General features: G+C 32.0%; 1 protein-coding gene across 1 annotated transcript; it reads right to left on the bottom strand.

The window, feature by feature from the left end:
* Positions 1 to 710: 710 nt before the first annotated feature.
* LOC145608483 (heat shock protein 90-5, chloroplastic-like) lies at positions 711 to 3,987 on the bottom strand. Its single transcript, XM_081664099.1, has 5 exons — positions 3,762 to 3,987; positions 3,077 to 3,181; positions 2,866 to 2,949; positions 2,626 to 2,769; positions 711 to 1,699 (listed from the first exon to the last, which is right to left on the bottom strand). Exons 1-5 carry the CDS (start codon positions 3,909 to 3,911, stop codon positions 1,538 to 1,540), a joined length of 645 nt encoding a protein of 214 aa, XP_081520225.1. The 5' UTR covers positions 3,912 to 3,987; the 3' UTR covers positions 711 to 1,537.
* Positions 3,988 to 14,665: the final 10,678 nt, after the last annotated feature.

Consider the following 14,665-nt stretch of genomic DNA (forward strand, 5'->3'; position numbering starts at 1 on the left):
TTACAAATTATAAAAAATAAATTTTATATAAATCGTGCATCGCACAGGTTCTAACCTAGTATAAACCCCCTAAAAGAATCAATTCTGTTACAAAGAAAAAAAAAACCTTAACATTATTTAAAAGAAATAAAATATGCATCTATCTAATATATATATACGTACCATTATCGTAGATGTGTACTCTATAGTCTTTAATCTATTATCACTACTACAAAAAAGGCTTTATAGAACGGTTAAAATAGGCTTTATAGAACGCCTCATGACCGTTCTTCTGCTAAGCGATGTATAAAGTATATAGAACGGTTCATGGAGGCGTTCTATTAACTCAACTATAGAGAACGGTCATCACACACAACAGTTCTTTATTCCTTAACTAAAACCAGAAAATAAAGAAGGAATAAAGAACGGTTAGTCTACTTGACCGTTCTATATAGCATTACTAAAGAGAACGGTCAAGTTAGATAACAGTTCTCTAATCCTCATTTTAAAAATAAAAAATAAAAAACTAAAATATGGTATTATACAGAAATACCGTATTTTAATTTCTTGCTATAATAATTAGGAAACAAATTTAAAAACGAATTACAATAGTATTAAATTTGAAATTTAAGATAAATTTTTTTTTTTTTTTTTTGAAACACAATAGCAGCCCATTTTATTAATGAAGATCCATTTCCGCCAAAGTACTTAAGCTTTGAGGAAAGGAACCCAAACGTACATACTCAACATTGTTTCCGGTATCCCAACTCGACACTAGGTGGCCTACCATATTGAAATTACGCTTAACATGAGAAAATGTACATATGTCAAAGGGCAAACTATCATTCCTAATATCATCAAAGATAATGTAGATAGGCGCCAAACCACCATCATCAAATTGCGCAGCTTGAACCATATTTATAGCATCCGATTCCACCCAAAGTCGAGAGTATCCTAAACTCCTAGCAAGTTGCAGGTCACATATGATGGCAAGAGCTTCAGCATGTTATGGCACCTTTGTGTGAGCTTTTCGCGTAGCAGCAGCAAAGACAGCACCTATAACGTCCCTAAACACCACCCCTAAGCTAGCCTTACCCCCAGCAGGAATATAGGAATCTGTATTAACCTTGATGCAGCCCATGGGAGGGCATTTCCATCCATCAGACCTGAGAGCAGTAGTAACCCCAGCAGCAGCTATAAAAACCTTCTGGGCGTAAGAATTATAGTCAAAAACCATCCTGAGAAACCCAACAACAACCATCACAAAGCTAGGATGCTCATTCTCAAAAATTGCTAAGTTTCGACACCTCCAACCAGCCCACATTAGAGTAGCAAATGTCCTTACAGCATCTCCTATAAAACTTACTGTTTAACCAAACCCAAAACTCAGAGAAAGAAGAGTTAGGAGCACCCACCAAGCTGTCCTTATACTCACTAACCGCCCAAATATGACTTACAGCGTTGCACTCCAACAGAGCATGAAAAATAGTCTCCCTTTCCACCCCACACACCTGACAGGAAGCATCGTGTGTGATATGTCTGTAAGCCAATCTATCTTTTACAGCCAAGTTCCCTTTAACCGCACTCCAAAGAAAATGTTGTAGCTTGGGAGGGCCACGAACACTCCAAATAGAGCGCCACATTGCTGCATTTGCAGCTTGTTCCTGCTAATCCTCGCCCCCTGACTTGGCAAGCCAATAACCCGTAAAAATTGAATATACTAAAAATAAAAATAAAAAATTACAATAAATATAGCATGAAGATAAAACATAACAAGAGGTACAAATTAAACAAAAAATATATACAATCAATCGTTCTTATTTCTTCTCTTCTCGGCATTCCCCCTTTCTTTGATCGTTGTAAATTTACAAAACAAACATAAGATATAAGTGAACATTTATTTGAATAAAAATAATTCCAACATAAAATAAAGTTCTACTACAAAATTCTATGTTCTGTAATTTAAAAGCAAAAGCACAGTTATATGAAAGACAATGTGGAAAAAATGCAAAAACCCAAGGGAGAAATCACTTAGAGAATGAATTACACATTCATACAAAATTAAAGAGCATGATACTAAAATTCGCAATAACATAACAAAAAGACAATACCAGAAATCATATCTAGTAAAATGAATTATGAAACACAACCATTGAAAAGGCAAAATTAGCTACCTTTGATTCACTTTGCCTCATTCATGCTCGTAGCAAGCTCAACACAGTAGGAATGCACACTCATTGTAACTTTACAAGCAACAAATGGTTCACTATGTCCATCAGATTTTATTTCATCTCCACAAATCTGACATAGTTCTCCACTCAATTAATTCTTTCACATATTTTTGAGCTATTTTTACACCAAAATTACATGGGACAAAATATTAACTCATAGTTCTAGATACCCGCCAAAATCAAGTAAAACCAAGTTAGATATAACATAATTCTCTTCGATTAATAATATCACCACTTTTGTTCTCAAAAAGAAAAAAATGATTTATCTAGCCAATATACAGATTGCAGAAATCATAGAAACTAATGAACACAGCACACACATCAAAGTCACCACAAACATGAATATCATTTTAACCTCCAGTAGAAATTATTGTACATAACAACATATGGAATCAGCAAGTAAAAACATAAATACCCTTAGGTACAGCGTGATTTCTGTTCCACACTTCAGGATCTTTTCAGGGTCAGTTTCTTCCCTGATTACATATGAGCTACTGTCAGCTGCTGCTTCCCAGATATACTGCTTGTCAGACCTTGGGCTCTTTGTAGACACAACAACCTGATGGGAGGAGCAAATTCTAGTTTAAAAATTTGTCTCGTTCACTAACTCCATAATCAAAGTAACAACAAAATAAAGTTTGCATGATCTCAGTACCCTGTCTGCAACCAGAAAGTCAGAATAAAATCCAACACCAAATTGTCCAATTAAACCATTGTCAGCACCAAGGTCTTGATTTTCCTGCACATAAACAGAAAACTTTAGGATATAAAGCTTATGAAAAGTACAGTAAATTATTAATTATTTCATGCACAGATTACTTTAATTCAAAACATACAACTATATCACAAAAAAAGGTTTCGAGTACCTTCAATGCTTTAAAAAACATAAAAGTGCCACTCTGTGCAATAGTACCCAAACAATCAACAAGCTCCTCTTTTGTCATTCCAATACCAGTATCAATTAACCTAACCTACAAAATTACCAATCGAAAATTACAATCAAGAACTTAAATTAACTGCAAATGCAGTCAAATTAGATTTAATTATATTCCGAATTCTAGCAACACCAATTACTCTATAATCAAATCAAGTTCTAGTATGGTTTAAGAAATTGCTAATATCATCATTACATCAACATTGATAAGGATCGGACGAACTCATTTCAATTGTGACAACAAACAACTAGCCGTCCAGTAATAGCCATTTTTGTTTGGCCTCGGAAAATTCGAGAAATGAATCAAACAAGGGCTTTAAATTTGACCTAGGTCATATCAATTTTGTACGAAATAAATTAAATTTTTTGAAATTTTAAGTGTAATTTGATTGTAATTACTGCAATTTTGCATTCACAAAAGCCGATTGAATTATTTTCCTAAAATTAGAACTTTAATCCACCTAAAAACATAATAAAATTAATGTAACTTGATGAATGTTGTGATTGATTTATCATTAATTCATTATTACAATTCAACTCAATAAATACTTCAAATAAATCTACAATTTTCTAATCAAATTGGTACAGTAGAAGGAGAAGAAAATTCAAAAGCCTACCTCGATATTGCAGTGGTGGCGCGGTGACGAACGCGTAGGTGTAGTCATGGTGGTGGGTGCGGAGGTGTAGTGTTGGCGAGGCGGTGCACTGTTGGGCGCGTCAACGCGGAGGTAGCAGGCTTGATGGATTTGAGAAGACGATAATTGCATTTCATTTTCGGAGTGAAAAAAAAATAAAATGAAAATTTGATTGGAAATCAAAGATGTAAAATTTATATTAGCGAATAAGAAGAATTTCAGTGGTCGTTGATTAAATTTAAGGGTAAAGTTCTAATCCTTCTAAAAAAATAATCATAAAATAATAGAAAAATAAATGAAATATACACAAAACAGTTGTCAAGTGCACCGTTGTATATTGTTTAACATAAGTTAATAATAATTTATTATTTTTGCTAAAAACTAATAAAGAACGGTCAGCTATAAGAGCCGTTCTATATTCATTAACTCATAGAACGCCTTTTCCAAATATACGTTCTATATTGTTGCAGAGAACGCCTATCTTTGTTAACCGTTCTATATTTTGCGATCTCTAATCTAGTTTTTGGTGTAGTGTATATAAAATACTCCACATTATTTTTTAAGGTTAATTGAAGTACACGAAGTGGAGTAAATGTGTTGTTGACAAATTTTTTAAAATTTGTTTTTTAGTTCTTTAATTTAAAGTTTATGTAAGTATTGGTTTTCGAAAAAAAACTACAATAATAGTAATATGAGTAAAATAATAAATATCCTATATTGTACATGTGTAGTGTGTGTCTCATAACTTGTAGTCATAATGGCGAAACAACCATGACACTTAATGTCCATTAATTATTGCTTTCGATGTATGATATTTGAAATTTTGAATTTTTGATCTTAAGAAAGCAAAAGAAACTAGGGTTTAGGTTCGTAAGAAATATGATAGAAAACTAATATATTGAATATGTCACTTTAATTATGGTATTCAAGTTTAAGTAATTATGACCTATACGGGTTTTAAAACTGTTGAATTTGTAGTATGCCGATTGTTATAATCCAAACATATAATTCATAAAAATTAGTTAAAAGAGTTTGTGTAAATAATGCAAAAATCCTCAAATGTAGATCGAGATTAAAAAAGAAAAATGGAGGAAATGTATTACATATCAAAATGATTTACTATATTTAAATTTAAAAGAACTGAAAAATATAATTAAAGAAAGAAAAGGATAGCATTAAAGAAATCTTGAGTGATGATCTTCCTTTATTATATATGTAATGATTTTACTTTAATCCTGTTAATCTAATTAATTGAAATATTATATTGATTATTGACTATTGTGTTAAATCTTGAAAAATTATTTATTGGTGAACATATACCCTATATTTTTAATTATTGATTTTCTCCCTAGTTTAATTATTGCTTTAGGTTAATAATAATTCACAAATCACGCGTTCTTGATAATTTAGATTATATTACTTAATTAGGAATAGAACAATGTTTCTTAGTGGATTCAACCCTACTTCCCTTACTATCTTATTAGTGGATTCTAGGATTACTTTTAACTAAATCCTACGACGTTCTTTAGCTTGCCAGAAACCCTTAGAATGACTACGCAAGGTTCCTTCATTTGATTTGTTGCTTTGATTGCAACACGTAGCCTCAAAGATATAGCCTTTTTTTTTTTTTTTTTTTTTTTTTTTTTTTCATGTATTACATACCTTGAATCATTTTATTTGTTTACTACGTACTTATAACTTGTAATATATACTCATCCATTTCAACGACTTGAAATTGAGTCACGACTTTAAAATGATTAAAGTATGTAGCTTCAAATCAAAATTCGCCTCATATTTATGTTTTACTACTTATTTGTTTAAGGTGTGCATTCGCTTCATGATAATCGTGACCATTATCCCACCTCTTTGTGGACTGGGTTATACACGGCTGGAGTTTTTTCAAAATCAGCTCTATGTCAACAGTGCAGGTGGTCCTACTGATCCTCTTGACCATTGTCTACTTTTTGATGGTGTCTGTAATTATCATGACAACAGTGCAGTTGAAGGCTGGATTTGTAGGGAGGTTCATTCGGATAGGGTGCTTGGCGGTAGTGCTAAGGCCAATAGAACTATATCTGATATGTTCTTCAGGTGGAGCGTGGGCTGCTCTTAGGGAAGCTACTTATAAGGGTTACCTTCGCCTTGATTCTCATCTATACAGATTGCGCTGCCATGGTTTCTTTGTTCTGGCACACTGGTTCGGCTGATATTTCCTGTGCTTATCTAATTCAGGATATTAATATCTAATTTAGGATATTAATTAAGGAAATTCTCCCTCAACTTTCTGCTTGCTGGATATGTAAATTCCCTAGAAGATGGGTTACTCCCGCGCACTGGCTGGCTGTGCGTGCTTGACAATGACATTCCCTTTGTTAGTATTTTTAGTTTATGTGTTTTTTGTCTGTTTCTAATGATCTTTGTCAAAAGAAAAAAATAGTGACCATGATTGGATCTCCTTATTATCATCAATTTAGATGATTCTTTTTCCAACATTGATGACAAACTCAGTATGCTTCATATATGAGCATATTTAACTTTGTATTTAGATTTTTTTTTTTGATGCATGGCACATACTCCGTCTATTTTCCTAAGTTCGCTACAAAAAAAAAAAAAAAAAAAAAAAAAAAAAAATTATATGAGGACCTTACATACGAGTACTTTAGCTTTATAGAAGAAATAAAGAAATAGAAACCGTGCTCATGCAATAATAATGGAGCCAAATTACAGGAAAAATTTATAAAATATCTTCAAGGAAAGTAGTTAAGCATGTAAAATCTGTTTTGAAAACAAATATAAAAAATTTAATGTTAAAAGTCTATTTAGTCTCCTTCCTTGGTAAGTAGTTTTACGTATCTCTATAAACATTGTTTACCGTAAAGTCGTAAACCCAGAAGTACTCTACAATGAAGTGAAATCGATCTATAACTGATAATTCATTCAATTTATTGACATTTATATATACATCACAATTTCATTAAATTTTTTATTCTATTACCTAATATTATTTCATAAATAATTTATTCAAGTTAAATTATATTTCTATACGGAGGTTATGGTAGAAAGCATAGATTACACTATCTAATTTATCTCCACATAACTATTCATTTCAAAATTCAAGTACTTGGATCATTATATTCTTATTTACATTTCAATTCAAATAAGTATACATTGAATTTTAATAATCATTCTAGTTAATTCCATATAATATATTGAAACAATAAATGACCACACATTGCATATTTATTTTTATAAAAAATGAGTATCACAATTATGATTGCACGGGATTTAGTCTAAGTACTAACGAGATTACATTATTCATTGAATCCGATCCATTGTAGATATACCTTCTTTTTCCACTTTGATTACTAATTAGCGATTTAATAGGCAGTCTATAATAGAATATAAATACACACTCAAGTTTCATCTCTTTGGATTAACAATCGCTCATTCCAACAAAAAGAGAGAAGAATGTTTGTAAAATGTTGAGGGGATGATAGAATTGCTAAAAAAATGATTAGAGAGAACTAGAGAAGATAATGCAAGCTTGAATAATATTACATTTGCTTTTTCTTAATGTTTTATTACGAGTATAATTATATTAATAAATTAATTATATGGATCATTCTAACACCATCAACAAATCAAAGGAATAAATAAACAATAAGTAGTAAATTTTACAAAAATCAATGAAATATTATACCATCCCAAATATATGAATAAAACATAAAATGACGTTGTAAAATGTAAATAATTATTTTATAAAAAAAATTTATTATTCATGAATGCACGTATTAACCTAATTTCATATTGGACTAATGAATCACTGATTAGTCATCAAAGTGGATAAAGCTCCAATATTGTCATAATATGGCTTCAAGCTTACCCTCATTCATTGATTGATCATCAAACATATAGAGTGCATAGTTTCCTAAAGCATAACAAACAATATCCTGAAGATATATCTTGATCCTACAAACTAGGAAACTAAAGATATGATAATAATCACAAAGATATGATAAGATTTCATAATAATATTCCTAACAAATATATATAAAAACAAGGTTACATTCATTGGATTGGAGCTTATCCTCTTTGATGACTAATTAGCTTAGTGATTCATTAGTCCAATCTAAATTTTATATATGTCCTAGCTAGGTCAAACAACTATTATAAATACATACTCAAGTTTCATCTTATTGCACCTACCACTCATTCCAACATAAAGAGAGAAATATTTGTATAATGGTGAGGTGATATTAGAGTTTACAAAAAATTATGGTAAAATTAGTTTTGAAAAAACTAACTCGATAGATAATGATGAAAGGATTTAGAATTTGCTTTTGGATGTGGCTGATTGTTGTGTTGTCACCCCTCGGATTTGATTGCGAGGATGCAAGTGCAACTTCGACCGTGGTTACTCTGTCTAATCGTCACTACGACAATTGGCTTGCAGGTACATAAACTTGTTTAATTATTTAATTTATGCCATTTATTTATTTATATAATGAAGTCTTCTTATAAACTTGGTGCCAATACATGACAAACAAATTAAAATATTAGGCTTCAATTGCAATTCATATGGAGGGGAAATTAGGGAAGTAATGTCGTGAGCAACGGTTTAATCATTTACGGCCATGTAGCAATTCAAGGTAATTAGATTATTTTTATGTTTATTTTAGTTAATTTGTGAAATTTTTTTTCAATTTTTTATGTTGAATTTACGCCTATTATGAGATTTTTTTTTAAACTTGAAGTCATTTTAGTATTAATAATAACAAGCTAAGCGGTATGCGTGTACCATATAAAATATTAGAAGGAAAAAAAACCAATGCCCCCATCAACCTAGAATCACCCAAAAAGAAAAAACACTCTAAACTCTTAATCTTCAATTACTGTTAACTTTACCTTTTTTATATTTTATTTTATTATTTTTTTAACCTATTAATATCCATTATAACTTCCTATTCTATAACTTAACTAATCAAATTCAATAACTCCCATAAAAACATTGACATATACAATTAATATATATTCCGTGTTTTAGCACGGGTGCACTTTAGTAAGAATGAGTATAAGAAAAAGTAACATATATAATAATTAGTACGAGCAATTGATATCTATCCAACACGTGTTGCTCTCCCTCATTTATGAAATCAACCATAAATAATCAATCTTGAATATAATTTATCCATTATGTATAGGATCATCAATTAAATATTTTAAGATTTGTTTTGACATTAATTTGAAAATGTTTAGATTTGTGATCAAATATATAATTAATGATATCTCTATGTTAAATTTCAAATAAAAACTTTTATTGGTTACTGATCAATAGTATACATCTCTAATGCAATCTTGATATGTTTAGGGATATTGCATTAGTGGCTTCTTCTTGAGTATATGTACAGTATTTATTTCTAACAAGTGCAACCTTTTTGTTAAAAAAAACTCTAGAAGTCCCCCATTAAAAAAACATGACACTTCTTTCTTACAACCTTCTATCAATCCACTCTTTTCTTATCAACACTACTGAATCACAACAGCAAATCCTGACAGGAACAGTCGCAGAGAAGGCATAGTGATGGACCTATGGGAAGAGAATTCATGGAACCCAAGAAGCTTGCCAAGAAATCGCAGGGCCAAAAGAGGAAGAAAACACATAAAGATGTGGTGAATGGTATTAAAGAGGCAAGTTCGGAGAAAACTCAGCACAAAAACAAGGAAAACAGGCCAATTGTGCTGGGACTTGAAGCGAAAAAGGAAGAGGACAACAATAGGGGAAAAAAGTGAAGGTTAACAAAGGTAATAGCTCTAGAAAAGGTCGGGTTCATTCAAGCTAGTACAGGAAAAAGTCCCTAGGAAAGGTCAAGAACTAGCTGGTGAAGGCATACGCTCAGGGAAAGGTTGGGAACAAGCTAGTGAAGCCAGAATCTTCTAGATATGGTGAGATTCAAGCTAGTGAAGAGAGAAGCTCCGAAAATGGTCAGAAACAAGATAGTGTGAAACTAATAATACAGATAAAATATTTACTAAAAAGCATGAGAAAGAAAGAACATAAAAAACCATAAATGAACTAATACTAAATGAACTAATACCAAACTATAAATTGCTCCCCGTCATAGACCTTCAAGACATGCATTCATCTCCGCATGTAAAGCCGATTGAGACAAACTGTAAGCCGCACCTCCCAACTCTCCTTGAATACCAAACTCTACATCCTCCGGGCACCACCCCATTCCCGATTTATGTGTATGCTTGTTTCGTGAGCCATCTACTAGTATTGCTATTGTAAAAGGACCTTCTATGCCATCATTTTGTAAAATAACTCGCAAAAATATTGGTGGGTGAACCAAATTCTCTTCACGATGATGTAACCACCTTAGGTTGTTCCCTGAGCCCTCCACAAATAATTAAATTAACTCTGCTGCCTTAGGCCTTATGGAATAAAATCTGGCATTGACCTTTGATCGATGTTAGTTGATCCAAAAATATTCTATTATTTCGTGCAACCCACAACCCCCAAAGTGTGGCTATAAAAAAAGTGGTTTGATGACCTTTGAAAAACAAGTTTGAATTTCAAATGAAATTGAAGTTGCCCCACATACAAGGAATATTCCCATTCAAACAATAGGAAACTTGTGTACAAGATTCCTTTTGTACACCATGTGTACCTTAAATTGCTCCCCCGGATATAGTACAAAATCCAGTCAAAAAGTACAATGTAAGTACGCGTTTGCCAACACAGTTCGCTTTCAAAGTTTATGATTATTATTGCTTTATTTGCATAGCTACACCTTGTAAGTATTTGACGATAATTATCAATTGTGTTCCCTCACCACTTGTTATCCTCGCAAGGAATTACTTCATCACTGTAAACATTATTGTCATATACATTTAATTAATTGAATATGATGCTATGCTTGAATAGTTCAATTGTTGGGTGATATTATTACTCTTGATAATTGGACTAAGACCCTGTTAAGTTCACCTTAAAAAATTAATATTAAATAAAAATAATTTCAGTTTAGTAAAAATAATTTATGTTCAGTAAAATTAATTTCAGTTCAGTAAAAATAATTTCAGTTCAGTAAAAAATTAATTAGTAACTCTAAAGAAGAAATATAATAGAGAATCAGTAAAAGTAATTTTAGTTGAGCAAAAATAATTAAGTTCAACAAAAATAATTTCAGTTAAGTAAAAATAATTTCAGTTCAGCAAAAATAAGGTGAAGAGAACATGGCCTAATTAACCACAAAATTTGTATTAAAATTTAAATATTTTTGCAAGTGCAAAGTGTCCTATTACACAGGGCCTCGAAATAAAAAGGGCCTCGAATAAGAAAGAGCCCAGTTGAAACAAAGAGATATATGAACTTATGAAGTATATAATTTTATGTACATATTGTTTATACTATGTATTAACAATTTATTGTAGTTGGAAGGCCATTTTATATTTTGTGCAACTGGTGGGGGTTCGAATCCCCTCATACCTTTTTAAAATTTTATTGGATTTTTTAATTGTAATGAAGTTAGGGGCCCATTTCTTTAAATAAAATACTACCTCCGTTAAATGTTATATGCAAGTTTTGGTTTAGTTTAGTTTAGTTCAGTTATGCTCCTAATTTGCTTCTCTCATAAAATATTCATTTCATTTTAGTTCAGTTCATCTCCAATCTGTTCAGTAAATATGAACAAACCCTTAATTTTTAATAATCAATGGTATATGTGTACTTTCAATTAATTAACTACAGTAATTATTCTGTTAAATAAACGTAAGGGTTAATGACTTGGAGTTTTGACTTATAACTCGGTTCCCTCCTTTTTAATACTCACCTAGTACTAACGTTTAATTTTTAAGTCTAATTTTATGCCTGATTTATTTTCCTGCCAAATTTTAGATATCCATACGTTTTTTTTTTTTTTTTTTTACGCGGATGTTTCGTACATTATCTATTCATTTACCCAATTTCATTCTTGTGCGCCAAGGAGTATAAAAAAGGTCGGTGAATTATTCCCAAAAAGAAAAGGTCGGTTTATGTGTAGCAACTGTATATTAATTAGTATCCATTAAATGCATGCAAGACTGTTAAATTATTGTCGTTTGTTTTTTTTGTGATACTATTTCTGCGACTAAATTAAATACTTCATCGATCATAAGAATTATTCAGGTATCATATTTTCTCAAGTCTCAATTGTTACGTACTCTTATGAATTATTATTTCTCTTCTTGCTTTAATTTTGTGTTTGGAATTTATAGAAATTGCAATTCTTTGTATCGCTAAAGATTTTGGATATCGGTGTATGCCAAATGCATATCCTTGATGGGTAAAGTAACGGTAGCTGTAATTAATCCACACAATGAGGTGTCTTTTCTTGATTGAGCGACGGCGAGGCGAGGCGAGAGAGCCACAAATCAACTCTACAAATCAAACAAACAAATCGAACAAGAAATACGGGAAAATACACTTCGTCGTGTGGATTAATTACATCTATAGTTCTTTCTCTTAAAGTCTATGCATTTGCCATACACCTATATCATAATCTTTAATTTATTAATTAATCTGTTATTTAAATGTGCTTGCAATAATATGAGTCTTTTTTTTTTAAATTATTTGTTTTAACAAATATGAGTCTTTATTTGATTTTACATATATCGTCAAACTATCAATATATTGTCTAATCTTTTGTTTATTATTCTTTTGTATTTGTACTATACAATTTTCAGTTTAACAAATATGAGTCTTTTTTTTTTTCAATATATTTTCTAACCTTTTGTTTATTTTATTCTTTTTATTTTTTGGAAGGAGTTACTTTTTATTTATTTTTATATTTCTGGGTTGCTTATTTATCACTCATTAAGAGAATTAGTTGTTATTTTTCTTTTTTTTTTTTAAAAAAAAAAAGAAAATTAGTTGCTAATTATATTAGATATATATTAATATTGTATAATGAATAATATCGATATGAAAGGTTTTCGATTAATGACTTAGATTCCTGTTTAATAATAATAGGGGTCTTCAATAGAGGACTTTTTTTTTTTTTTTTTGGAAGGACTAGAATTCTTATTTTGCCCTACATGCATTATATTGATTTAATGATTCGTAGCACTATCTCCATCAATAATTCATTTTAGTTGATTGATACTATTTTTGTTCATGTTTGTATTAAAAGAAGGTTCACCCAATAGTGTTGTTACCTTACATTGTAACTTTTTATGGAGTATTATTTTTTATTTTTAGGGTTATGATTACTTTTTTTTTTTCATGCTAAATATGTAGAAAGAGATAAACTTTATCAATAACAAAATAATTGAGAGTAACTTTAACTATCAATTTTAGGGATATCGAATTTTCATAACCCAACTATAATCCATTCTTTTTATCTCTCTAGAATTTGAGAGCTTCTCGCTCTAAACGCGAGTTTTCCCTAGTATAGCTAGGGTTCATCAATCCTCCTTCAAGGAGTTGCTATCTGCAGGATTTTCTGCTGCACATTTGCTTACTGATCTAAGTAGATTGGATTAAGATTGCTTGCTTGTGTCTGTGGGTTTGTTTATCAATCTTTATCTTCTCCCAAGGGGTTTTAAATTTTTGGGTAAGGTTTTTCTCCTCGTTTTTCAGAAAAGGCCATTATCTTTCTACAGGCCTTTCCATCTCCCAACACTTCTGAGCGGCTCTTCTTCGGTTTTCACCCACCAAACTCCTCGAGCAGTAATTGCTCTTTATCCATTGGTGCAGCCTTCATGAGCTAGAGTCGGCTAGCCGTTTTCAGAGCATTAATTGCCCTAATACTTGTTTCCCATGAGTATTATTGGTTATTATTCCAATAACTGGAATTAATCTATAAATGCGAAGAGTTTTCTGCTCAACAATTCACTCTTCAACATTCTAATTCTTCCCTCTTGTCTCTTCTTCTTCTTAACTAAACTCTCAGTCTTTATTCTTATTCTTTCTTCAAACTTGTCCTTTTCTTCTTTATTTTCTGTTCTAAAACATGAGTAATAATGGGGATAACCCTAACGCTCATAATGATCATCAGAGGCTAGATCTGAGAGGGGGACCTCTCATTCCTACGCCAGAAGATTTCAATCTGGAGGAGGGCCAGATCGACTTTAATTCAAGTGTGATTGGTCTTTTTATAGGACCACGCCCGCCATCTGAGCACTATGTGCAGCATATTGTTAACTCCCGTTGGATTAGGAGGGGGGAAATAAGAGTTCATCGATCGGGGCCATTTTTTCTGTTCGAGTGCAGGGTGAACCAGGATCGGGACAGTCTGGTTCGTGCTAGTACTGCTATTATAGATGGCAGAGTAATTAATTTCAGACGATATCAAGTGGACTATGTACCACACAACATGAGCTTTAACCTCACAAGGGTCTGGGTCAGGGTGTACGGGCTCCCCTTGGCTTATCTTACTTCGAGCTGGGCAAGACAGATCCTCAGACATGTCGGATACATTGAGGAAATTGATCATGAAGGGGATGGACTCCCAATAAATGCTGAGTTAAGGGCATGCATGTTAATTGATCTCTCCGTCCCTCTAATTCCGGGGTGCTTCATCCCATTGGAAGGGAACAAGGTAATATGGGTATATTTAAGATACGAGGGTATCTTTAAGTTTTGCAAGTCTTGCGGTAAAGCAGGACACTCTACTAGGCGGTGCAACCTCCACGCGGTGGTGGCTAGAAGACGAGTGAGGCGGAGGTTGGACGAGGTAGAGGCTGATGGAATCAGAGTTCTTTATGGGCCGGAAGAATACCCATTCTATTCAAATTATATCAGGGGGTTGCCGGACTGGTATAGATTCAGGAACACCAGAGTTGATCTGCGGCTGTATGAGACTCAAGAAAACTCTTCATTCTATAGAAGAATGCCGAGGGAAGAG

This window comes from Chenopodium album, chromosome 23 (genome assembly GCF_948465745.1).
Source record: "Chenopodium album chromosome 23, dcCheAlbu1.1, whole genome shotgun sequence".
Taxonomy (NCBI): domain Eukaryota; kingdom Viridiplantae; phylum Streptophyta; class Magnoliopsida; order Caryophyllales; family Amaranthaceae; genus Chenopodium; species Chenopodium album.

What these genes read in the sequence shown, in the direction of transcription:
- LOC145608483 (XM_081664099.1), bottom strand. Translation starts at nt 3,911, where the DNA reads ATGCAATTATCGTCTTCTCAAATCCATCAAGCCTGCTACCTCCGCGTT. An exon ending in GCCACCACTGCAATATCGAG is followed by an intron (nt 3,182 to 3,761) that starts GTAGGCTTTTGA and finishes GTAATTTTGTAG; the next exon opens with GTTAGGTTAATTGATACTGG. An exon ending in TGTTTTTTAAAGCATTGAAG is followed by an intron (nt 2,950 to 3,076) that starts GTACTCGAAACC and finishes GTTTATGTGCAG; the next exon opens with GAAAATCAAGACCTTGGTGC.